General features: G+C 41.1%; 1 protein-coding gene across 3 annotated transcripts in view; it reads right to left on the bottom strand.

Moving 5' to 3' along the window:
- Window positions 1-25,618, bottom strand: part of ADAMTSL1 (ADAMTS like 1) — a 1,109,873-nt gene that overhangs the window by 22,024 nt on the left and 1,062,231 nt on the right. For all 3 annotated transcript variants that reach the window (XM_061425212.1, XM_061425211.1, XM_061425213.1), the window contains 3 exons: window positions 24,305-24,517; window positions 22,090-22,270; window positions 18,739-18,946 (listed from right to left, as the gene is read on the bottom strand). In XM_061425212.1, the coding sequence (XP_061281196.1) occupies window positions 18,739-18,946; window positions 22,090-22,270; window positions 24,305-24,517 (602 nt within the window). The remainder of the gene's footprint in view (window positions 1-18,738; window positions 18,947-22,089; window positions 22,271-24,304; window positions 24,518-25,618) is intronic.

Here is a 25,618-nt window from a genome sequence, read left to right on the forward strand (position 1 = left end):
GCACAAAGGTTTGGGTGATAGCAGAACTGAGACAGGGTTGAAATACAAGGTTCATTTCTACATGAGCCACTCTTTCAAGACTGGGGGAGATGGTTGTTTCATCTAAAGTATGGAAACCAACAGAGAGTTATGGAAAATGAAGAAATGTGTTCCAGATTAAAGACATAAACTCTTTGGGGTACAGTGGGGTGGGAGGAAAACCTCAATGAAATAGTGCTGTTATTTACCTGAAAAAGAGTTCAAAATAATGGTCATAAAGATTCTCACAAAACTAGGGAGAAAAATGAGTAAATACAGTGAGAACTTCAACAAAGAGTTTGAAAATATAAAAAAAGTACCATAGAAGTCACAGAGCTAAAGAAAACAAGTGTTGAACTGAAAAATACCCTAGTGGGGTTCAACAGCAGACTAGATGAAGCAGAAGAAAGCGTCAGTCAACTCAAAGACAAGGCAGTGGAACTCACCCAACTCATCCAATTAGAGCAGCCCTGCTCCCATCCCCCCCCACCCCCTCCCACAAGAAGAAAAACAAGTGAAGACGGCCTAAGGGGCCTGTGGGACAACATCACGATACACACTAACATTCAGATCACAGGGACCACAGGAAAGGAGGCAGAAAGGAGCAGAAAACTTATCTGAAGAAACAATGGCTAAAAGCTTCCTAACCTGTGAAAGGAAATGGAAATCTAATTCCAGAAAGCCCAGAGTGTAAAATAAGCCCTAAGGAGACATTGTAGTTAAACACATATTACAATTAAAATGCCAAAAGTTGAAGACGAGAGAATTTCAAAACCAACATGAGAAAAACAACTTGTTAGGTACAAGGGAACCCCCAAAAGACTATAAGCAAATTTTTTCAGCAGAATTGGTAGGCTAGAAGAGAGCAGCACAGTATATTTGAAATGCTGAAAGAAAAAAAAACGTTCAACCAAAAGCTATTCTACCCAGCAAAGTTATCAATCAGAATTGAGGGAGAGAGAGAGAGAGAAAGAGTTTTCCAGATAAGCAAAAGTCAAAGGAGTTCATCACTACTAAACTGGCCTTAGAAGAAATGTTAAAGGGACTTTTTTAAAGCTGAAGAGGAAGAGCACTAATTAGTAACAAGAAAACATCAACCTCAATGGAAAGGTAAACATACAGAATATGTAGTGGATTAATCATTTATCACGGTAGTATGAAGGTAAGAATACAAATGTGGTAAAACTTAACTATGATTACAGTAATTAAGGATACACAGATAGAAAGATATAACATGTGACATTAAAATCATAAAACATGGGGAAAGGGGTAAGACTAAATATTTTGAGCTTTAGAATAGCTCAAGTTTAGAACAAGTTTTTATCAATCTAAAATAGACTGTTAGGGATATACTCTATAATATGTTAGCCTCAAAGTAACCAGAAAGCAAAAGTATAGTCACAAAAAATAAAAGAATATATGTATACCATTTAAGAAAGTCATCAAATCACAAAGGAAGAGAGCAGGAGCAGAAAAAAGGAACAGAGGAACTACAAAAGTCAGAAAGCATTAGCAAATGGCAATAGGTACATACCTACCAGTATATCTTTAAATGTAAATAGACTAAATTCGCAATTCAAAAGACAAAATAGTTGAATGGAATAGTTGAATAATGAATGAAAAAAAAAAACACAACATGTATACATTGCCTACAAGAGACTCCCTTCCAGATGGAAGAATACACAAACTGAAAACGAAAAGATGGAAAAAGATGTTTCATGCAAGTGGATCCCAGAAGAAACTGGAGGTAGCTATACTTATATGACAGTCTTTGTTAAAAAGGTGTAATTTATCTGGTATAAGAGACTAAGAAGTAATGATAAATGGTTCAGGCCACAAGAGGGTATAATGTTTATAAATATTTATGCTCCCCTATAGGAGCACTTAAATATATAAAGTCAACTATTAACACAACTAACAGGAGAAATAGACAGCAATACAAAAATAGCAGGGGGCTTTAACATCCTACTTATATCAATGGATAGATCATCCACACAGAGAATCAATAAAGAAACATCAGGCTTAAACTGTATGTAAGACCCAATGAAGTTGACATTCCATCCAATAGCAACAGAACACACATTCTTCTTAGGTGAACAGGGAACACCTCCTAGGACAGATCAGTGATACGCAACAAAACAAATCTCAAGAGTTAGGGACAGTGACAGGTCTTGGCCCATCCTTATAGACTGAAATCATATCAAGCATCATCTCTGACCACAAGAGTATAAAGTTAGAAATCAAATTCAAGAAGAAAACTGGAGAATTTGCAAACATGTATAGATTATACATTATACCAAACAATCAATGGGTCAAAGGAGAAATATCTTGAAACAAATGAAAATGGGAATATTACACACCAAAACTTGTGGGGTACAGCAAAAACACTTCTAAGAGGGAAGCTCATAGTGATAAATGACTACCTCAAGAAACAAGAAAAGTCTCAAATAATCTAACTTTGTATTTATTGAAATATAAGAAGAAGGATAAATGAAGGTCAAAATTAGTAGGAGCTAGAAAAATTACAAAAATTAGGGTGGAAATAGAGATTAAAAATCCATAGAAAAGACAGCCTTCAGAATGGGAGAAAATAATAGCAAATGAAGCAACTGAAAAAGAACTAATCTCAAAAATATACAAACAACTCATGCAGCTCAATTCCAGAAAATAAATGACTCAATCAAAAAATGGGCCAAAGAACTAAACAGACATTTATCCAAAGAAGACATATAGATGGCTAACAAACACATGAAAAGATGCTCAACATCACTCATTATCAGAGAAATGCAAAACAAAACCACAATGAGGTACCATCTCACGCCGGTCAGAATGGCTGCTGTATTTGGCAAAACTAATACAATTATGTAAAGTTTAAATATAAAATAAAATAAAATAAAAAAGTCTATAAACAATAAATGCTGGAGAGGGTGTGGAGAAAAGGGAACTCTCTTACACTATTGGTGGGAATGCAAACTAGTACAGCCACTATGGAGAACAGTGTGGAGATTCCTTAAAAAACTAGAAATAGAACTGCCAGCAATACAACCCAGCAATCCCACTGCTGGGCATACACACCAAGGAAACCAGAATTGAAAGAGACACATGTACCCCAATGTTCATCGTAGCACTGTTTACAATAGCTAGGACATGGAAGCAACCTAGATGTCCATTGGCAGATGAATGGATAAGAAAGCTGTGGTATATATACACAATGGAATATTACTCAGCTATTAAAAATGATGGATTTGAACCAGTTCTAATGAGGTGGATGAAACTGGAGCCTATTATACTGAGTGAAGTAAGTCAGAAAGAAAAACACCAACACAGCATATTAATGCATATATATGGAATTTAGAAAGATGGTAACGATGACCCTATATGCGATACAGCAAAAGAGACACAGATGTAAAGAACAGACTTTTGGACTCTGTGGGAGAAGGTGAAAGTGGGATGATTTGAGAGAAGAGCATTGAAACATGTATATTACCATATGTGAAATAGATCATCAGTCCAGGTTCTATGCATGAGACAGGGTGCTCAGGACCGGTGCACTGGGATGACCCTGAGGGATGGGATGGGGAGGGAGGTGAGAGGGGGTTTCAGGATGGGGAACACATGTATACCCATGGCTGATTCATGTCAATGTATGGCAAAAACCACTACAATACTGTAAAATAATTAGCCTCCAATTAAAACAAATAAATTAATTTTTTCAAAAAGCCATAGAATAGATCAATGAAACCAACAGTTGCTTCTTTGAAATTATGAACAAAATTGACAAGCTTTCGCCAAAGAATCATAGAGACTACTCTGAACAATTATGCTGCCAAGCCACTTCGGTCGTGTCCGACTCTGTGCGACCCCACAGACGGCAGCCCACCAGGCTCCCCCGTCCCCAGGATTCTCCAGGCAAGAACACTGGAGTGGGTTGCCATTTCCTTCTCCAATGCATGAAAGTGAAAAGTGAAAGGGAAGTTGCTCAGTCGTGTCCGACTCTTAGCGAACCCATGGACTGCAGCCTACCAGGCTCCTCTGTCCATGGGATTTCCCAGGCAAGAGTACTGGAGTGGGGTGCCATTGCCTTCTCCGCTGAACAATTATACACCAATAAATTAGACAACCTAGAAGAAATGGATAAATTCCTAGAAATATACAACCTATCCAAACTGAATCATGATGAAATAGAAAATCTGAACAGACCAATAAAAATTAGAAGATTGAGTCAGTAATCAAAAATCACCCTACAAGCAAAAATCCAGGACCAGACAGCTTCACTTATGAATTCTTTAAAGCATTCAAAGAAGAATTAATATCAATCCATCTCAAACTCCTCCAAAAAATACAAGAGGAGGGAACTTCTCCAAACTCATTTAATGAGGCCAGCATTGCCCTGAAACTAAAAACCAGACCCTCATCAGCACTCCATGAACAGTATGAAAAGGTAAAACGATATGACACTGAAAGATGAACTCCCCAGGCTGGTAGGTATCCAATATGCTACTGGAGAAGAGTGGAGAAATAGCTCCAGAAGGAAAGAAGAGACTGAGCCGGAGTGGAAACAACGTACAGTTGTGGATGTATCTGGTGGTGAAAGTAAAGTCCGATGCAGTAAAGAACAATATGGCATAGGAACCTGGAATGCTAGGTCCATGAATCAAGGTAAATTGGAAGCAGTCAAACACGAGATGGCAAGAGTGAACATCGGCATTTTAGTAATCAGTGAACTAAAATGGATGGGAATGGGTGAATTTAATTCAGATAACCACTGCATCACTACTGTGGGCAAGAATTGCTTAGAAGAAATGGAGTAGCCCGCATAGTCAACAGAAGAGTCTGAAATGTAGTACTTGCGGACAATCTCTAAAACAACAGAATGATCTCGGTTTGTTTCCAAGGCAAACCATTCAACATCACAGTAATCCAAGTCTATGTTCCAACCACTAATGACAAAGAAGGAAAGTTATGACCAACCTAGATAGCATATTCAAAAGCAGAGACATTACTTTGCCAACAAAGGTCTGTCTAGTCAAGGCTATGGTTTTTCCAGTGGTCATGTATGGATGTGAGAGTTGGACTGTGAAGAAAGCTGAGTGCCGAAGAATTGATGCTTTTGAACTGTGGTGTTGGAGAAGACTCTTGAGAGTCCTTTGGACTGCAAGGAGATCCAACCAGTCCATTCTGAAGGAGATCAGCCCTGGGATTTCTTTGGAAGGAATGATGCTAAAGCTGAAACTCCAGTACTTTGGCCGCCTCATGCGAAGAGTTGACTCATTGGAAAAGACTCTGATGCTGGGAGGGATTGGGGGCAGGAGGAGAAGGGGATGACAGAGGATGAGATGGCTGGATGGTATCACTGACTCAATGGACGTGAGTCTGAGTGAACTCCGGGAGTTGGTGATGGACAGGGAGGCCTGGCGTGCTGCGATTCATGGGGTCACAAAGAGTCGGATACGACTGAGCGACTGAACTGAACTGAACTGAATGACGAAGAAGCTGAAGTTGAACGGTTTTATGACAAGCTACAAGATCTTCTAGAACTAACACCAAAAAAAAAAAAAAAATGTCCTTTTCATCATAGGGGACTGGAATCCAAAAGTAGGAAGTCAAGAGATACCTGGAGTAACAGGCAGGTTGGGCCTTGATGTACAAAATGAAGCATGGCAAAGACTAATAGGTTTTGCCAAGAGAATGCACTGGTCATAGCAAACACCCTCTTCCAGCAACACAAGAGATGACTCTACACATGGGCATCACCAGATGGTCAATACCAAAATCAGATTGATTGTATTCTTTGCAGCTGAAAATGGAGAAGCTCTATACAGTGAACGAATACAAGACCAGGAGCTGACTGTGGCTCACATCATGACTCCTTATTGCCAAATTCAGACTTAATTGAATAAAGCAGGAAAAACCATTAGGCCGTTTAGGTATGACCTAAATCAAATCACTTACGATTATAAGGGAGTGACAAATAGATTCAAGGGATTAGACTGATAGAGTGCCTGAAGAACTAAGGACAGAAGTTTGTAACATTGTACAGGAGGTGGTGGTCAAAACCATCCCCAAGAAAAAGAATTGCAAAAAGGCAAAATGGGTTGTCTGAGGAGGCCTTACAAATAGCTCAGAAAAGAAAAGAAGCAAAAGGTAAAGGAGAAAAGGAAATATATATCCATCTGAATGCAGAGTTCGAAGAATGGCAAGGAGAGATAAGAAAGCCTTCCTCAGTGATCAATGCAAAGAGATAGAGGAAACAATAGAATGGGAAAGACTAGAGATCTCTTCAAGACAATTAGAGATACGAAGGGAACATTTCATGCAAAGATGGGCACAATAAAGGACAGAAACAGTATGGACCTAACAGAAGCAGATGATACTAAGAAGAGGTGGTAAGAATACACAGAACAATTATACAAAAAAGATATTAATGATCTGAATAACCTTGATGGTGTGATCACTCACCTAGAGCCAGACATCCTGGAGTGCGAAGTCAAGTGGGCCTTAGGAAGCATCACTATGAACAAAGCTAGTGGAGGTGATGGAATTCCAGTTGAGCTATTTCAAATCCTAAAACATGATGGTGTGAAAGTGCTGCACTCAATATGCCAGCACATTTAGAAAACTCAGTAGTGGCCACAGGACTGGAAAAGGCCAGTTTTCATTCCAATCCCAAAGAAGGGCAATGCCAAAGAATGTTCAAAGTACCACACAATTGCACTCATTTCACATGCTAGCAAGATTATGCTCAAAATTCTTCAAGCTAGGCTTCAACGTGAACTGGAAACTTTCATATGTACAAGCTAGATTTGGAAAAGGCAGAGGAACCAGAGATCAAATTGTTAACATCCTTTGGATCATAGAAAATCATGAGAATTCCAGAAATTCCAGAAAACTTCTGCTTCATTGACTACACTAAAGCCTTTGTGTGGACCACAACAAACTGTAGAAAATTCTTAAAGAGATGGAATACCTCTTAAAGAGATGGTCTGGAATACCAGACCACCTGACCTGCCTCCTGTGAAACCTGTATGCAGGTCCAGAAGCAACAGTTAGAATCGGACAGGGAACAATGGACTAGTTCAAAATTGGGAAAGGAGTATGTAAAGGCTGTATGTTGTCACCCTGCTTATTTAACTTATATGCTGAGTACATTATGCAAAATGCCAGGCTGGATGAAGCACAAGCTGGAATCAAGATTGCTGGGAGAAATATCAATAACCTCAGATATGCAGATGACACCACTCTTATGGCAGAAAGTGAAGAGGAACTAAAGAGTTTCTTGATGAAAGTGAAAGAGGAGAGTGAAAAAGCTGACTTAAAACTCAACACTCAAAAAAGATCATGGCATCCAGCCCCATCACTTTGGCAAAATAGATGGGAAACAATGGAAACAGTGATATTCTTTATTTTCTTGGGCTCTAAAATCAATGTGGATGGTGACTGCATCCACAAAATAAAGATGCTTGATCCTTGGAAGAAAAGCTGACGAACCTAGAAAGTCTGTTAAAGAGCAGAAACATTACTTTGCTGACAAAGGTTTGTCTACTCAAAACTATGGTTTTTCCAGTAGTCATGTACAGATCTGAGAACTGGACCATAAGGAAGGGTGAGCACTGAAGAACTGATGCGTTTGAGCTATGGTGTTGGAAAAGATTCCTGAGAGTCCCTTGGACTGTAAGGAGATCAAACCAGTCAATCCTAAAGAGAATCAACCCTCAATATTCATTGGAAGGACTGATGCTAAAGCTGAAACTCCAATACTTTGGCCACATGATGCAAAGAGGCGACTCATTGGAAAAGACCTTGGTGCTGGGAAAGATTGAAGGCAGGAGGAGAAGGGGATGACAGAGGACCAGATGGTTGGCTGGTATCACGGACTCAATGGACATGAATTTGAACAAACTCCGGGAGATAGTGAAGGACAGGGAAACATGGCATGTTGCAGTTCATGGGGTTGCAGAGACTCAGACACAACTGAGCGACTGAACAATAGCAACAAAAAAAAACAGACAAGGATGACACAAAAAAGAAAATTACAGACCCGTATTCTTGATGAACATGGAAGCAAAAATCCTCAAAAAACTATTAGTAAACCAAATTCAATGGTATTACAGTAAAAGGATCAAATGAGATTTAGTACAGAGATGCAATGATGGTTCAATATCCACAAAGCAATCAATGTAATACATTAAAAGGAAGGATACGTACCATGATCATCTTAATAGAGAAAAAGCATTTTGCAAAATTCAACATCTGTTTGTGATAAAAATTCTCAACTAAGTGTGTGTAGATGGAAACTACCTTCACGTAATAAAGGTCACAGATGACAAGTCCACAACTAACATTATACTCTGAAAAAGCCGAAAGCTTTCCCCTAACGTCAAGATCAAGACAAGGATGCTCACTCTTGCCATTCTTATCCAACATCGTATTATAAGTCTTTGCAGGAATGATTAGGCAAGAAGAAAAAGGCATCCAGATTGGAAGGAAAGAAGTAAAATTGTCAGTTTTTGCAGATGACATACTATTTATAGAAAATCCTAAAGACTCCACAAAAAAAATCCATTAGAACTAATAAATTCATCAAATTTGCAGAATACAAAATCAACATACTTTGTATTTCTATAGATTAATAACAAACTATCAGAAAGGGAAATTAAGAAAACAGTTGCACCAAAAGGAATAAAATACCGCAAAGTAAATTTAATGAAGATGAAAGACCTATACACTGAAAATTGTAAGACATTGATGAAAGAACTGAAGATGACAAAAGTAAATTGAAAGATAACCCGTGCTCATAGATTGCAAGAATCAGTATTGTTAAAATGTCCATATTATTTAAAGAAATCTATAGATTCACCAGCAACTCTATCAGAATTCCAATGGCATTTTTCACAGAAACAGAATAAATAATTCTAAAATGTGTATGAAATCACAAAAGACTCCAAATAGCCAAGGCACACTTTAGAACTAAAAACCTGGAGGCATCACTGATTTTAAATTATATTGCAAAATTATAGCAGTCAATACTGAGTAGTTTTCCATAAAAAAAGACACACAGGTCTTTAAACTCAGGCATATATGGTCAAGTAGTTTACAACAAAGGAGCCAGGAATATACAGTGAGGAAAAGATAGTCTCTTCAGTTAATGCTGGAAAAATGTGACAGTCACATGCAAAAGAATGAAACTGGACCACTACTTTATTCCATACACAAAAATAACTCAAAATGGATTAAAGACTTGACAGAAGGCCTGAAACCAGAAAACTCCTAGAAGAAAACCTAGGTGGTAAGTTCCTTGTCATTGATTTTGGGATGATTATTTTTAAAACAAAGAAGTGGGACTACATTAAATCCAGACACCTCTGCACAGCAAAGAAGTCCTTCAATTAAATGAGAAGGCAACTTGCTGAATGGGAGAAAATATTTGCAAATCATATTTCTGATAAAGGTTTAATATCCAAAACACATAAGGAACTCATATAACTCAATAGAAAAAAAAAGCAATTTAAAAAGGGGCAGAGGATCTTAATAGACAGTTTTTTTGAAGAAGACATATAAATGGCAAACAGGTACATGATAAAAAGAAAGATACTCAACATCACTAATCATCAGAGAAATGCATATCAGAGCCACAGTGAACTGTCACTTCATGCCTGTTAGGATGGCTACTATCAGAAAGACAAGAAGTAAGTGTTGGTGAGGATGTGGAGAAAAGGAAACCTTTGTGAACTGCTGGTGGCAATGTAAATTGGTGCAGCCACTTTAAAAAACAGTATGGAGGGGGTCTGAAAAAATTAAAAATAGAATCAGCAATTCCACTTCTAGTTATTTATCTAAAGAAAATGAAAGCACTAATTTGAAATGATATATGCACCTCCATGTTCATTACAGCATTATTTATAATAGCCAAGATTATGGAGACAACCTAAGTGTCCATCAAAGGCTAAAGAAGATGTGGTATGTATGCTGTGTGTGTATGCATGCACACCTATCACTATAAGTGGCAGATGTGCATATGTACACATGCACACACACGTATATACACATACACATACATAGAAGAATATCAATAAAAAAGGAGAAAGTGTTGCCATTTGTGGCAACACTTAAGGACCTTCAGACATCATGCTAAGTAAGTAAAATATGTCAGACAGAGAAGACAAATACCATACAGTCTCACTGACATGTGGAATTGAAAAAAACCAAAATAGATATAGGGAACAGATTGGTGGTTGCTATAGTTAAGGGGTGGGTGAAATAGTGAAGGGAATCAAAAGGTACAAGCTTCAAGTTATAAAATTAGTAAGTCATGGAGATTTTAATATACAGCATGATGACTGTAGTTAATACTGTACTGCATATTCAAAAGTTGAATAGATCTTAAAAGTTTTCATCAGAAAAAAAGGTTTTTGGTAACTGTATAGTGAAGGATATTAATTAGGCTTATTGTGGTGATCATTTTGAAATTTATACAAATATCAAATTATGTTGTACTCCTGAAACTAACAATATTTATGAATTATACTTCCATTAAAAATTCAGCATTCAATGGAGGAATTAAGCTCCCTGACTTCAGACTATACTGCAAAGCTACAGCAATCAAAATAGCATGGTGCTGCATTACAACAAAAATATAGATCAATGGAACAGGATAGAAAGCCTCCAAATAAATCCACACACCTATGGTCAATGAATCTATGGCAAAGGATGTAAACTATATAATGGAGAAAAGGTAGTCTCCTCAGCAAGTGGTGCTAGGAAAACTGGACAGCTACAAGAAAATTACTAGAGGAAAACAGGCAGAACACTCCGACATAAACTGCAGCAGCATCTTTTTGGATACACCTTCTAGAGTAATGGGCTTCCCTGGTGGCTCAGCTGGTAAAGAATTTGCTTACAATGCGGGAGACCTGGGTTCAGTCCCTGGGTTGTGAAGATCCCCTGGAGAAGGGAACAGCTACCCACTCCAGTATTCTGGCCTGGAGAATTCCACGGACTGTATAGTCCATGGGGCCGCAAAGAGTCTGACACGACTGAGCGACTTTCACTGTCTGTCACTGTCTAGAATAATGGAAATAAAAATAAATGGGACCTAATTAAACTTAAAATCTTTTTGACAGCAAAGGAAAGCATAAACAAAATGAAATAACAACCTACAGAATGGGGGAAAATATCTGCAAATGATGCAATTGACAGGCGGTTAATATCCAAAATATACAAACAGCTCATACAGCTCAATGTCAAAAAAACAAACCACCGAATCAAAAAACTGGACAGGAGCTCTAAATAGATATTTCTCCAATGAAGACATACAGAATGGCTGAAAGCACATGAAAGGATGAGCAACATCACTAATTATTAGAGAAATGGAAATCAAAACTATAATGAGGGGGCTTCCCTAGTGGCACAGTGGATAAGAATCTTCCTGCCAATGCAGGAGACACAAATTCAATCCCTGATCCAAGAAGCTCCCAGATGCCACAGAGCAACAAGCCCGTGCACCACAACTATTGAGCCTGTGCCCCACAGCCCGCAAGCCGCAACTACAGAGGCTGTGTGCCACAGGTGCTGAAGCCTGCAAGCCCTACAGCCCGTGCTCCACCGCAAGAGGAGCCACTGCAATGAGAAGCCTGCACACGACAGCTAGAGAGTAGCCCCTGCTTACCGCAACTAGAGAAAAGCCCACTCAGCAGCGAAGACCCAGCACAACCAAAAAAAGCTACAATGAGGTATCACATCACAGTGGTCAGAACGGCCATCATCAAAAAGTCTACAAATAAATGCTGGAGAAGGAGAAAAATGAAGCCTCCTACCCTGTTGGTGGGAATGTGAATTGATGCAGCCACTATGGAGAACAGTATGGAGGTTCCTTAAAAAATTAAAAACAGAGCTTCCATATGATTCTGCAATCCCACTCTTGGGCATATATCTGCAGAAAACCATAGCTGGAAAAGACATGCCTCTCAATGTCCACTGAAGCACTATTTACAATAGCCAAGATCTGGAAGCCTAAATGTCTAAACCTAAATGTCTATTGACAGAGGATGTGGTGTATTTATATAGTGGAATACTACTCAGCCATAAAAAGAATGAAATAATGCCATTTGTAGCGACGTAGATGGACTTGAAGTGTATCATACTAAATGAAGTATGCCAGACAGACAGTGGCAAATATATGATATTGCTTATATGTGAAATATAAAAAAAACGGTACAGGGGAACTTATATGCAACATAGAAATAGACCCACAGACATAGAAAACAAACTTATGGTTACCAAAGGGGAAAGGAGCAGGAGGGAAGGATACATTAGAAATTTGACATCAACATAAACAAACTATATATAACATAGATAACCAACAACAACCTACTGTATAGCACAGGGAACTATACTCAGTGTTTTGTAATACCTATAAAGGAAAATAATCTGAAAAAACGTATACCTGGATCACTTTGCTGTACATCTGAAACTAACACAACATTGTAAATCAACTCTACATGCATTAAAAAAATTCAGCATCCAAAACTCCACTCCGGACATGCTAGATGAGTATTTGCATTTTTTTTCTTTTTTTAAAATTTATTTATTTATTATTGAAGGATAATTGCTTTATAGAATTTTGTTGTTTTCTGTCAAACCTCAACGAGCATTTGCATTTTTAATAAGACTCACAAGTGATTCACATTAAAGCTAGAGACATTTTGCCTAGAGGGGTTTAGAAGAAAGAAGGGGGTGAGAGTATTTGAGAGGAAGGAATGGGGCAAGGACCTATTTTTCTTTTAGGAAAAATAATCACTGAGCATGATCAATGTGCATGTATATATCCTTGAGTGACCTCTGTGATACAGTGCAGAAACATCTCCCATGTGTAGCCAGATCTGCTCCCAATTGTAGTTTCACAAACTGCGGATAAGCCTTGAGGGCCTACAAGCAGAGCTGACTTGCGTGGAATGAGAGCTATCAGAAGGGGCTTTTCCAGGTAAGAGAAAGATAATATCCCCCAGCTGTGGGAGCAAGGGGGCGCTCATGCCTCTTTGATTATGAACTACATGTATTAGATCACTGAAAATAAGGGGGGCTGGTAGAGGCCCCAGAAAGGAGCCTCTGGCTGAATGTGTTGATTTGCTAGCATGGAGCATTATCCCTGGCCTCACCTGGGACACAAATAGCTTTTCAGTTGCAAAGAAATTCTGTGGCCACATTTCCTCCAAATAACATTTCATCTTCATTAGAGATGGCCACAGTGCATTAATTTAATAGGAAGTTCCAAGTGACTGTTTTCCAAAGAACACATCTAAGGACGGGGATGAAGGAAAACAAATGCACTGACATGTAGATACCAGTTCCAATGAGTTCAAGTTGTTAACTGCCCCCAAACATTTGATCATGCTTGTTCATACAGTTACACAAAGAATTAAGAGCCATGTGGTTGCTTTGGGATGTCCTTGCAGGCCAAGCGTAATGGTATGTTTCAGATACTGACCATTCAGAAACTATACCTGACCAATCAGAATGGTCATCCTACCAGTTAGCACTGGCCTTTGACAAACGACAACAGTTGTTCCTGCATAGTTGGTAGGTACCAACTGATTATCTGTCTTTGCAGGCAGCTCTTAGAGGCTCAGTAGGTCTCCAGTGCTTCCCTGGTGGCTCAGAGGTAAGGAATCCGTCTGCTAATGCAGGAGACATGGGTTGAATCCCTAGGTCGGGAAGTCCTCCTGGTGAATGAAATGGCAATCCGCTCCAGAATTCTTGCCTGGGAAATCCCATGAACAGAGGAGCCCAGCGGGCTACAATCCATGAGGTCACAAAAGAATCGGACGTGACTGAGTGACCAAACAACAAAAGCAATGTCTCCAGGAGGAGACATTTTGAACACAGACTTGAGGAGAAACAGCGCATATACAATTATATCATTTCCTTCCAGTGGCACACCAGACTTTTGTTGGGGGAGAGGGTGGGGCTGCTAACAACATTCTAAAACATAGAAGGGGTCAGATGAGTAGGACAACTACACTTTGTCTAAACAGAGGCCCTATCTACCTGCGCTGGGGGAAACCTAGGCTCTAATTACAAATGGGAGTTCCTGACTTGTCCTCTGGCTCACCTGCCCTGAAATGCTGACAGTGGTGAAGCCGCCGTCAGCACCCGCAGCCCTGGGCCGCATCTCTCATGGCCTGGTGCCTGTCACTATTTGTGTGGGTCTTTCTTTCTAAGCTAGAATTAAACATAAAATTTCCTCTTCAAGTGGAGAGTCAATGTGACTTCTCCCTCAACCAGCTGAGCCCCCATTCCTGCTCTGCTGAGCTAACCTGGGACTTTTTTGGTTAACCTCCAGCAAAGAATTAAGAAAGGAGTTGCTGGTACCAGCGAGACTTCAACTCTTACTGGTTTGGAACAATGGACTTCACAGCGGAATCACTTCGGTGGCTTCTAAAATATGTCCATGCTTAGATCCCATTCCTGAACAACTGACTTAGAATCACTGGAGAAATTTCTTTAAGACCAGTGTCCAGCAAAGACACCACCAAAAAAGAAAATTACAGGCCAATATCTGATGAATATAGATGCAAAAATTCTCAACAAAATATTAGCAAACCGAATCCAACAACACATAAAAAATATCATGCACCATGACCAAGTGGGATTCATCCCAAGTTCACAGGATAGTTCAGCATACACAAACCAATCAGTGTGATGCACAACGCAAGCAAAAGACAACAGACACGCGTATCATCTCAGTAGGTGCAGAAAAGGCATCTGACAAAATTCAACATCCGTTCATGATAAATCTCACCACAGTTGAGTACAGACGGAACATATCCAAGATAATACAAGCTATTCATGACAGATCTACAGCCAATATAACAGTGGTAAAAAGTTGAAAGACTTCCCACTAAAATCTGGAACAAGGATGCCCACTCACCTCTTCTATTCAACATAGTACTAGAAGTCCTAACCACAGCCGTCAGACGAGAAAGAGAAATAAAAAGTATCCAGATTGGAAGAGAAGAAGTAAAATTGTCTTTATATGCACATGATATGATACTGTATACAGAAAAGTATCTACACAAATTATCTACAAACGACTCTACACAAAAGCTATTAGAACTGATAAATAAATTCAGCAAGGTAGCAGGATACAAGATTAACATACAGAAAATGTTGTATTTCTTTATACCAACAACAAAATATCAGAAACGGAATGTAAAACAGTACCTTTTAAAATCACAACCTCCAAATAAAGTATTTAGGAATAAACTTCACCAAGGATGTGAAAGACTTATATCCTGAGACCTATAAAACATTAATAAAGTAAACTGAAGATGATTCAAAGAAATGGAAAGATAACCCATGCTCTTGGATTGGAAGAATTAATATTGTTAAAATGGCATACTACCCAAAGCAATCTACAGATTTAATGAGATCTATATCAAATAACTCATAGTATTTTTCACAGAACTAGAACAGATAATCCTAAAATTTATATGGGACTGTCAAAGACCTAGAATTGCCAAAGCAATCCTGAAGAAAAAGTACAAAGCAGGAGGCATAACCCTTCCAGACTTCAGAGAATATTACAAAGCTACAGTAATCAAAACAGCCTGGTATTGGCATTAAAATAGACATATAGATCAATGGAATAGAATAGAGAGCCCAGAAATAAACCCACACACCTATGGTCAATTAATCTTCAACAAAGAATCCAAGAATATACAATGAGAAAAAGATAGTCTCTTCAGCAAGTGGTATTGGGAAAGTTGGACAGCTACATGTAAATCAGTGAAGTTAGAACACACGCCCTCATTATACAAAAAATAAATTCAAAATGGCTTGTGAAGTCACTCAGTTGTGTCTGACTCTTTGCGACTCCATGGACTGTAGCCTACCAGGCTCCTCTGTCCATGGGATTTTTCCAGGCAAGAGTACTGGAGTGAGTTGCCATTTCCTTCTCCAGGGGATCTTCCTGACCCAGGGGTTGAGCCCAGATCTCCTACATTGCATGCAGATGCTTTACTGTCTGAGCTACCAGTTCAGTGGCTCAGTCATGTCCAACTCTTTGCAACCCCACAGTCTACAGCACTCCAGGCTTCCCTGTCCATCACCAACTCCCAGAACTTACTCAAACTCATGTCCATCACATTGGTGATGCCATCCAACTGTCTCATCCTCTGTCATCCCCTTCTCCTCCTGCCTTCAATCTTTCGCAGCATCAGGGTCTTTTCCAATGAGTCAGTTCTTCACATCAGGTGGCCAAAGTATTGGAGTTTCTGCTTTAGCATCAGTCCTTCCAATGAATATTCAGGACTGATTTCCTTTAGGATTGACTGGTTGGATCTCCTTACAGTTCAAGTGACTCTCCACCAAGAGTCTTCTCCAACACCACAGTTCAAAAGCATCAATTCTTTGGCACTCAGCTTTCTTTATAGTCCAACTCTCACATCCATACGTGACTACTGGAAAAACCATAGCTTTGACTAGATGGACGTTTGTTGGCAAAGTAATGTCTCTGCTTTTTAATACACTTTCTAGGTTGGTCATAGCTTTTCTTCCAAGGAGCAAGCATGGCTGAGCCACCAGGGAAGCCCTGAAGACTTATAAGACATGAAACCATAAAACTCCTAGAAGAGAATGCAGGCAAAACATTCTCTGATATAAATTGTACAAATGTTTTCTTACTCTCAAGGCACTAGAAATAGAAAGAAAAATAAACAAATGGGACCTAATCAAACTTACAAGCTTTTACACAGCAAAAGAAATGATAAACAAAATGAAAAGATACCTACAGAATGGGAGGAAATATTTGCAAATAATGCAACCGATAAGGGATTAATCTCCAAAATATACAAACAGCTCATACAATAACAAAACACAAACAACTCAATCCAAAGATTGGCAAAAGACCTAAATAGACATTTCTCTAAAGAAACATAGATTGCCAATGAAAATACATGAAAAGATGCTCAATATCACTAAATATAAGAGAAATGCAAATCAAAACTACAATGAGGTACCACGTCACACTAGTCAGAATGGCCACCATGAAAAAATCTATAAGTAAGAAATGCTGGAGAGGGTGTGGAGAAAAGGGAACCATGCTTGCAGTCACTATGGAAAGTAGTACAGAGGTTCTTCAGAAAACTAAAAATAGGATTAGTATATGATCTAGAAATCCCATTCCTAGGTACATATCTGGAGAAAACCATAATTCAGAAAGACACAGGCACCCCAATGTTCAGTGCAACACTGTTTACAATAACCAGGACACGGAAGCAACCTAAATGTCCATCAGCAGATGAATGGACGAAGAAGATGTTGCACATAGATACAGTGGAATAGTGCTCAGCTATAAAGAAGAATGAAATAGTGCCATTTGCATGACATGGATGGATCTAGAGATTTTCATACTGAGTGAAGTAAGTCAGACAGAAAAAGACATATATTATATTGCTTATTTGTGGAATTTTAAAGAATGGTACAGATAAACTTGTTTGTAGACCAGAAATGGAGTCACAGATGTAGAGAACAAACTTGTGGCAACCAAGGGGAAAAGGGGGAGAAGGATAGATAGCGAGTTGGGATTGACATATATACACTACTATATATAAAACACCAACAGATAACTAATAGGAATGTACTTATGGCATAGGGACTGTACTCAAAATCATGTAATGGCCTATAAGGGAAAAGACTAAGAAAGAAAGGGTGTATGTATATGTGTAGCTGATTCGCTTTCCTGTATAGCAGAAAGCGGCACAACACTGTAAATCTAATATACTCCAACAAAAGTTAATTAAAAAGACCCGCAAAGTACATGCACCCCTAGGTTTATAGCAGCACTCTTTAGAATAGCCATGCATGGAGATAATCTAAATATCCATTATAGATGAATGGGTAGAGGAGGTGTGGTATGTATATGCAAAGGAATACTACTCAGCCATAAAAAGAACAAAATAATGCCATTTGCAGCAACATGAATGCAACTAGAGATTATCATACTTAGTGAAGTCAAAAAGAGAAAGACAAATGTCATATGATATCACTTATATGTGGAATCTAAAAAATGATGCAAATGAACTTATTTACAAAACAGAAACAGACTCATAAGACCTGAAAAATAAACTTATGGTTACCAAAGAGGGATTTTTGAGCATTACTTTACTAGCATGCAAGGAGATCCAACCACTCCATTCTAAAGGAGATCAGCCCTGGGATTTCTTTGGAAGGAATGATGCTAAAGCTGAAACTCCAGTACTTTGGCCACCTCATGTGAAGAGTTGACTCATTGGAAAAGACTCTGATGCTGGGAGGGATTGGGGGCAGAAGGAGAAGGGGACGACAGAGGATGAGATGGCTGGATGGCATCACTGACTTGATGGACGTGAGTCTGAGTGAACTCCGGGAGTTGGTGATGGACAGGGAGGCCTGGTGTGCTGTGATTCATGGGGTCGCAAAGAGTGGGACACGACTGAGTGACTGAACTGAACTGAACCAAAGGGGAAAGAGGGCATCGGGATATAGTTGGAATCAAAAGATACAGATTAGTGTATATATAATAGATAATCAAGGACCTATTGTATAGCACAGGGTAATCTACTCAATATTTTGCAATAACCCATTATAGAAAAGAGTCGGAAAAAGAATATATAGGCACAACTGAATCACTCTGCAATATACTAGAAACTCCGCAAATCAACTAAGAAAACAAAGCTGTCTTACCTGGCTCCAGCTGGAGAAGGCCCACTCCACACACAACTGCTGGTTACAGGCCTGGGTGTCGACTGGCCGCTTGGCAAGCTGCGTGCACACGTCACTGGGCACAGGAGTGGAGATCCCTGAGGCTTTCAGCTTCTGGCAGGTCACCCGGCGGGTCTGGACGCCTCCCCCACAGCTCCGGGTACAGGCAGACCAGGAGGTCACCATCCACCTGGGAAGAGGAAGAAGGATTAGTGCAAAGGATCAAGCCTTGAGCAGAGGAACAATGCCATATACTCTCAGAAAAGGAGCCCCACAGCATCCTCCTGTTCTTACCACATAGCAGCTAATTGCGGGGCCATGTCTCTTTTCACAGAATATACGTGGGGTGGTAAGCTAAAAATGCCACCCCCACCCCTCCCAGATATCTACATGAAATCATCCCTGGAACCTGTGAATGTTACCTTATTTGGACAAAGAGTGTTTACAGATATAAAGATCTTGAGATGAGCTTGTCCTGCATTATCTGGTTAGGCATTAAATACCATCACGTGTTCTTGTAAGAGAAAGGCAGAGGGAGATGTGACATGGAAGAGGGGACAGTGTGACCACAAAGGCAGAGGTTGGAGTGCTGTGACCACAAGGGACGCCTGGAGCCTCCAGAAGCTACAGGGACCCAGGAACTGATTCTCTCCTGGAGTCTTTGGAGGGGGTGTGCAGCCCTGCCGACATCTTGATTCTGGACTTCTGGCCTCCATAATTAGAAGAGAATAAAAATCTATCATTTTAAGCCACTGTGTTTGTGTGTAATTTGCTACAGGAAATAAATACCCTTTGGAAATTGATTAAAAAGGCACACTGTGAAAGATCAGTCGCTTTATCTTAATATTGGCCCCCAAAGCTGTGCGCTTGCAGATAAAACCCTCAGGGGAGGCAGTCCTTTAACCAGTTATACCAGTTCTGATTCTTCCTAAAGGCATTCAATGCGGGGCAGAGAAGGGCCTGTTTCCCAGGGAAGATCAGATCCAAACCTGGGTTACCTTCTGACCCCAGAGGCAGTCTGGGTCTCAGTTAAGCCAAGTTTTGTCTGCTCGTACTCACTGTTTTTCCTACCTCGCCTTAACCCACGTCTCATTTGATTTGTTTAATCCCCCAGAAGCCTACGAAGTTCCTTCCAGCTTTCTGGAGCAATTTCCCACCTCCATGAGTCACAGTCCATAGGTCTTACGCCTCTCAGAGGGTGGTTTATGTGGTGACAGTAGTTATTCTCAGGATGTTAGGTTCCAGCTGCAATTTGGATCCTCAGAAGTGAGACTGACCAGGACTGTGACAAATAGCTTTCCTCATAAAGCCAAGCTATAAGTTGGGAAACACTCTGAAATCCTTGGACTGTATACAGATATGGAGGGGTTCTTTTTGGATGTTACCCTGTGCTAATTCTCAAAGAGGAGGGGAAGGAGGTGTAGTTTGTGGAAAAGATTTGGTTCTTTCCAGCCATTTCATTCAACCTAGAAAAAACATTTTTTGACTTTATTGCTTTGGGCGGCAGGCGGAGGGGAATGATCTAAATGAAGTGGCTGACACAGCTACCTGGGTCAAAGCGTGACTTCACAGTGCGATTCAAAAAGACAACTGGGGCCACACCTGTTTGTGTGCAGAGGAGGGGGCTGACATGCCCAGGAAGCTTGGTGGGAAAACCAGTCAGAGATGAGCCTGTGGCCACTTTCTAGTCCGATGGTGCCACATCTGGCTCTCAGGAGAGGTAAGTAGTAGGAACAGGGAGCACACTGCTCCTGAACCTGGATCTGTGACTTATTTAGTTTGGTAGAACTTCCCTGCTTTATTCATCTTGGAGAGACATGACTGTGTGCAGATTTCTAACCCACAGGAGCAGAGCCACTTAGGAAGCAGGCCGAAGGTGTGTTAAAGCCCCTGAGGGTGCTGAAACCTAAGGAGACCCGGCCATTATTTCATCTGCAGAAGTAAATGAGGCTGATTGACTCTATCGCCACAGCAAATCAAAATGTCCCTGGCATGTCCATGACCTCTTCTTCGTTTCACACAGCTTGGCAAAGGCAGTCTTCCAGCCTCTCGTATCCCTGGTGAATGTCAGGCCTGCCTTTCAATCAACTTTTATTTCCAAATATACATTTCAGCAATTTTTCAGGAGCTGGGGTGGGGGCTTTAAGAAAGGAGAGGTACAGGCTATGTTACAGTTCAGGAAGGGTATAAAAGGACATTAATCATTCCCGTGGAAACCTTCCCATCAGCAAGTCAAACTGCTGATATTAATGAGTGTGTTTCATATTTCACTGAGGCTCTCCTGGTTTCAGCTGCTCCTTATGACTCAGCTGGCAGAACACAAAGTGGTTGCCTAAGGAGTGGGTGAACGTCCCACAGACAGGCAGTAAAGGGGTGTTTCAGGGCTCTGCCAAGTCTCCCCAGGCTCAGGGCACCATGTGGATGCCAACTCCAAGCCCATCCATTATTCCTTTAGCTGCTGCCTGACATGGTGAGGGGGAAGGGCACTGCTCAGTGGGACTCATGGCTGCTCTAAGCTCAAGGAAGATGGAAGAGGCAGAGACTGTGGCTATTGTTCTGGGTTATATAAGGAACCCAAGTGCAGAGAATGTACAGTTGGCCCCCGAACAACACCAGGTATGAACCACACGGGTCCACTTGTACTCAGATTTCTTTCACTAAATATCTATTAGAGTACTACACCATCTACAGTTGGAGCAGCAACTATACAGTTATGCATGGATTTTTGACTGCTCAAGGTCATTGTCCCTAACCTTTGTTTAGCTCAAGGGTCAACTGTAAACCCAAAGTTGAAGCAACTATGGGAAATGAAAATTTATTTCAACTTTAACAAGAGGCAAGCCTTTGTAGAAGAGAGGATATTTCCTCAGCTAAAATGGAGTACTGATGAGCAAAGGCATATAGTTATAAGAAAGGGGAGGGATTGTTGGGGTATAGACTGGTGATCACTATCCCCTAAGCACTTCAACCACAACGTGTTTTTTTTCCCTCTTAAAACCAGCCTTCTTGCTGCAGGATGAGAACTCTCTTTTGCCAGGGCCTGGGATATGCCCAGCCCCTAAACCGACCTTTTCAGGCCCTTGGGAAGCCCAGGCAGCTTTAGCTGACTGAGTGGTGAGGGGACAAACAACTGAGAAAGGAAGCTTGTCCTGGGGGATGTCTTCTGTGCAGTGGGGAGTCTGGTGGGCTGGGCCGACAGAGAGTGTGGCTCCTTGGCCATCAGGCTCCCTCGCTGGCACTCAGTGTCTCTTGCTCTCATAGTACTTAACAAGGGCTGGCCATGAGCCTGGCTGCAAGTCCAGGCCCATCCTGGGGAGGGGCTGGTGGACTCACCGGGAAGGGCAGTCTCTCCGGTTGCAGGGGATAGGCTGCACAGCAGGGCGCACCTTCCCCGCGCAGTGAGTGGGGTCCACCTCCATGTTGTTTAGGAGACACCGCAGGCGGGGCTGCTGAACACCCCTGTTGCCACAGGAGGCCGAGCAGGTCACCGGTCTGTCCACAGACCACCAGTAATCTGTCACAGGAGGAGAATCAGAGGTGAAAAGAAGGTGGCATCAATGCTTATGCTCATCAATGTTCCTTCTGAGCTGGGCGGAGCAGGGAGGGCATGAGGTGCTGTTATGAATGAGGCTGTGCCCCGTGATGCTTCCTGTGGTGCAGTGGTAAAGAATCCACCTGCCAGTGTATGAGATGCAGGTGTGATCCCTGGGTCAGGAAGATCTCCTGAAGAAGGAAATGGCAACCCACTCTAAGATTCTTGCCTGGGAAATCCCATGGAGAGAGGAGCCTGATGGGCTACATCCATGGGGTTGCAAAGAGTTGGATACATCACTTAGTGACTAAAAAAAAGTGCCCCTCAGTAGGCTCCATTCCCAACAGATCTGGGCAAGTCACATGGTCTCCAAGGGCCTGAGCTGGCTCATCCATAAAGTGAGTACCGTTCCCTTATCTCATCATGCTACTGGAGAACAGGATATAAAGAAAGTACAGGGCCTAGCCCTGGGCTTCCCAGATGGTGCCAATGGTAAAAACCCGCCTGCCAATGCAGGAGACATAAGGGATGTGAGTTCAGATCCTCTGAAGGAGGGCATGGCAACCCACTCTGTTCTTGCTTGGAGAATCCCATGGACAGAGGAATCTGGTGGGCTACAGTCCATGGGGTCGCAAAGTGTTGGACACGACTGAAGCAACTGAGCATGCGTGAAGCGCTGGGTCTAGCCCGGGACCTGGCACCTAGAACTTCATCAGTGGCTGTAGCTCTCCTATTTTAAAACCTACTTCCTAAAGTACTTTTATTCCCCCTGTTGATTTACCAGAAGGTGACTTTATTTTTCAACAAAGAGATATAAAAATACAAGAGGTACTCAACAATGATATTTAAAAGTCCATATTGGAGCTGGACTTTGTATATGTTACAGAAAAACAGCCTATTAAAAGAATATTCACTTATGGAGACTATGACATCAGTCAGAAAGGCCATTTCTTTGGATTTTCTATTGGGGGGTCTGGGACTCACTGGTAGGAGAACTGTTAAAAATAACTGTGGGCTGGTAAATTTTGAGTGCTTATTTGTACAGTTGTGTTTTACAAAACTTGCAGATGGACACTGCCTTCTGGTTTTCAGCAGAGACTGGCTGGCTGACAAGCAAACGCAACGCTGACTTTCCTATCTGGAAGGCCAAATGGTGGTGGAGGGTGTTTCAGGGGAAAACCTACAGACTCAGAAAAATCTCCATCCTTATGTGCTATTCTGGAACGAACTCTGTCCCTTCCTACGGAAGCCTCCATTTTAGGATACGTGCAGTAGAATTTTGCTTTCCTTATAAGAGTAGAACCAGCCTATGGAAAACTCAAAGGCCTCACTTAGTTTCTATAACAAGGCCAGTTTGGGCTCCTTTCCCACTCTGCTGGGCTCATTTGCTACCTTTCTTGGGGCAGCGAATGCAGGCCCCATCCAAAGGCTCTCGGACCCACCTGTGTGCCTGGCAGGTGAACGTGTGAGCCACACAGACTCCTCAGTCTGCTCATGGACAGACCACAGGGCAGGGGCCAGGCAAGCACTCGACATGTGACTGTAGCTGAAGACTTCTGCATGACTCACCAGTCCTGGTGCCAGCCCCGACTCTCCAAGGCAGGGGACAGCAACCACATGGTTCACATCAAGAGGAAATTTTAAACCAACCCAACAGAGAAAACTTGTATTTCCCTAACAGGCAAGTGTGTGTGTTCTTTAGTGGTTAGGCCAGCATAAAGGAGACATCTGATCTCCTATGTGGATCTCCTTGGTCCTGAGCAGCAGTGACATGATGAGCAGAAGGGCACATCTATGAAAGTAGCACTGACTTTTCCAGGTTCTGCTGAGATGCAGACAAGTGGCTTTTCTGAAGAGAGCCTCATGGTATGGCAACATGGTTGGGTTTCCATTTTCACACTCTAAAGAACCACTGGGGATCAGAAATCACTTTGTTCTGCTAGAGAATTAGATTCCCAAGTAGACTCTCTTTTTCAAGAAGCAAGCCTGGCACCCAGGTCCTGAAGGGTTTCTTACCTTGGATCACTAAAAAGGCCTTCTGCACGAGCATTCCTGCCTCATTCTGAGCAAGGCAGCTGAAGTCCCCGTGAGATCCACCACTAAGATTTGCAACCTGGAGAATCTGTCCAGCTGCCAAGATATGATACATCAGTCCTGTGACATTGGCCACTGGCTGGTCACCGTGGAACCAGGTAATATTGGGAGTAGGGTCGCCTTTGACAGGGCAGCCTAGAAGGAGAGGAGAAGAGAGGTAAGCCATGGATACAGCCAAAAAGGACACATTCCTGATGAGCTGCTTGACTATGTCCATGGATTTTGAGGCCATACATTCAGTGTTGCTTCCCTATGACATTCCCAAGCAAATAGGAGATATTTCTGTTCTCTGGGATACTGGGAAAGTGACTATTCATTCAACTCAAGGAAAAAATCCTAGGGAACATGAAGTACCTATTTTAAGCTATGTCCCTGTCATAATTAAAAAAAAATGAAGCAATTAAGATTTGCTCATTGAATGTGATTTCACAGATTAATTAGTTCCTATGCCATTTTTAAAAATTGTATGATTGCTTTACAATATTGTGTTGGCCTCTGCCATAAATCAGCCACAGGTATGCATATGTCCCCTCTCTCCTGAGCCCACCTCCCATCTCCCACCCCTTTAGGTTGTCACAGAGCACTGGGTTGAGCTCCCTGTGTCACAGAGCAAATGTTTTACACATGGTAATATGTTTCAACGCTCCTCTCTCCATTCATCCCACCCTCTCCTTCCCTCACTGTGTCCACAAGTCTGTTTTCTATGTCTGCATCTCCATTGCTGCCCTGCAAAAAGGTTCATGAGCACCATCTTTCTAGATTCTGTACATGTGTTAATATACAATATTTGTCTTTCTCTTTTTCACTTATTTCACTTTGTATAACAGGCTCTTATACTGAAAGAAGTCACTTCTTCAAATGTAATGTTTTGGGGGAAAAAACCCATGTATTAAATAGTGATAATTAAGAATCAAACTTTAATTGGTAACTGTCCAGTGTCTGCCTCCATTTTATGCTTTATGTGATTTTCATGCCCCAAATTTTCAACAGAGACTAGAAAAACAATTTTAAACACTGATCTCATTTCTCTGTAAGTCAAGAACTTTGGTCTTTTGACAGCTCTTCTGACAGCTAAGCCTGCACTGGACATGTATATTGTCATACTTATTACATAGTCATTTAACTTATTTTGTTACATTAAAATTCTGAAATATTAAACTGAGATATGGTGTCTATTTAGCAGCATAAAATTAGTAAAATAAACTGCAACTGTGAGAGAAACTCATTACCTCTAAA

Source organism: Bos javanicus, chromosome 8 (assembly GCF_032452875.1).
Source record: "Bos javanicus breed banteng chromosome 8, ARS-OSU_banteng_1.0, whole genome shotgun sequence".
NCBI classification, from domain to species: domain Eukaryota; kingdom Metazoa; phylum Chordata; class Mammalia; order Artiodactyla; family Bovidae; genus Bos; species Bos javanicus.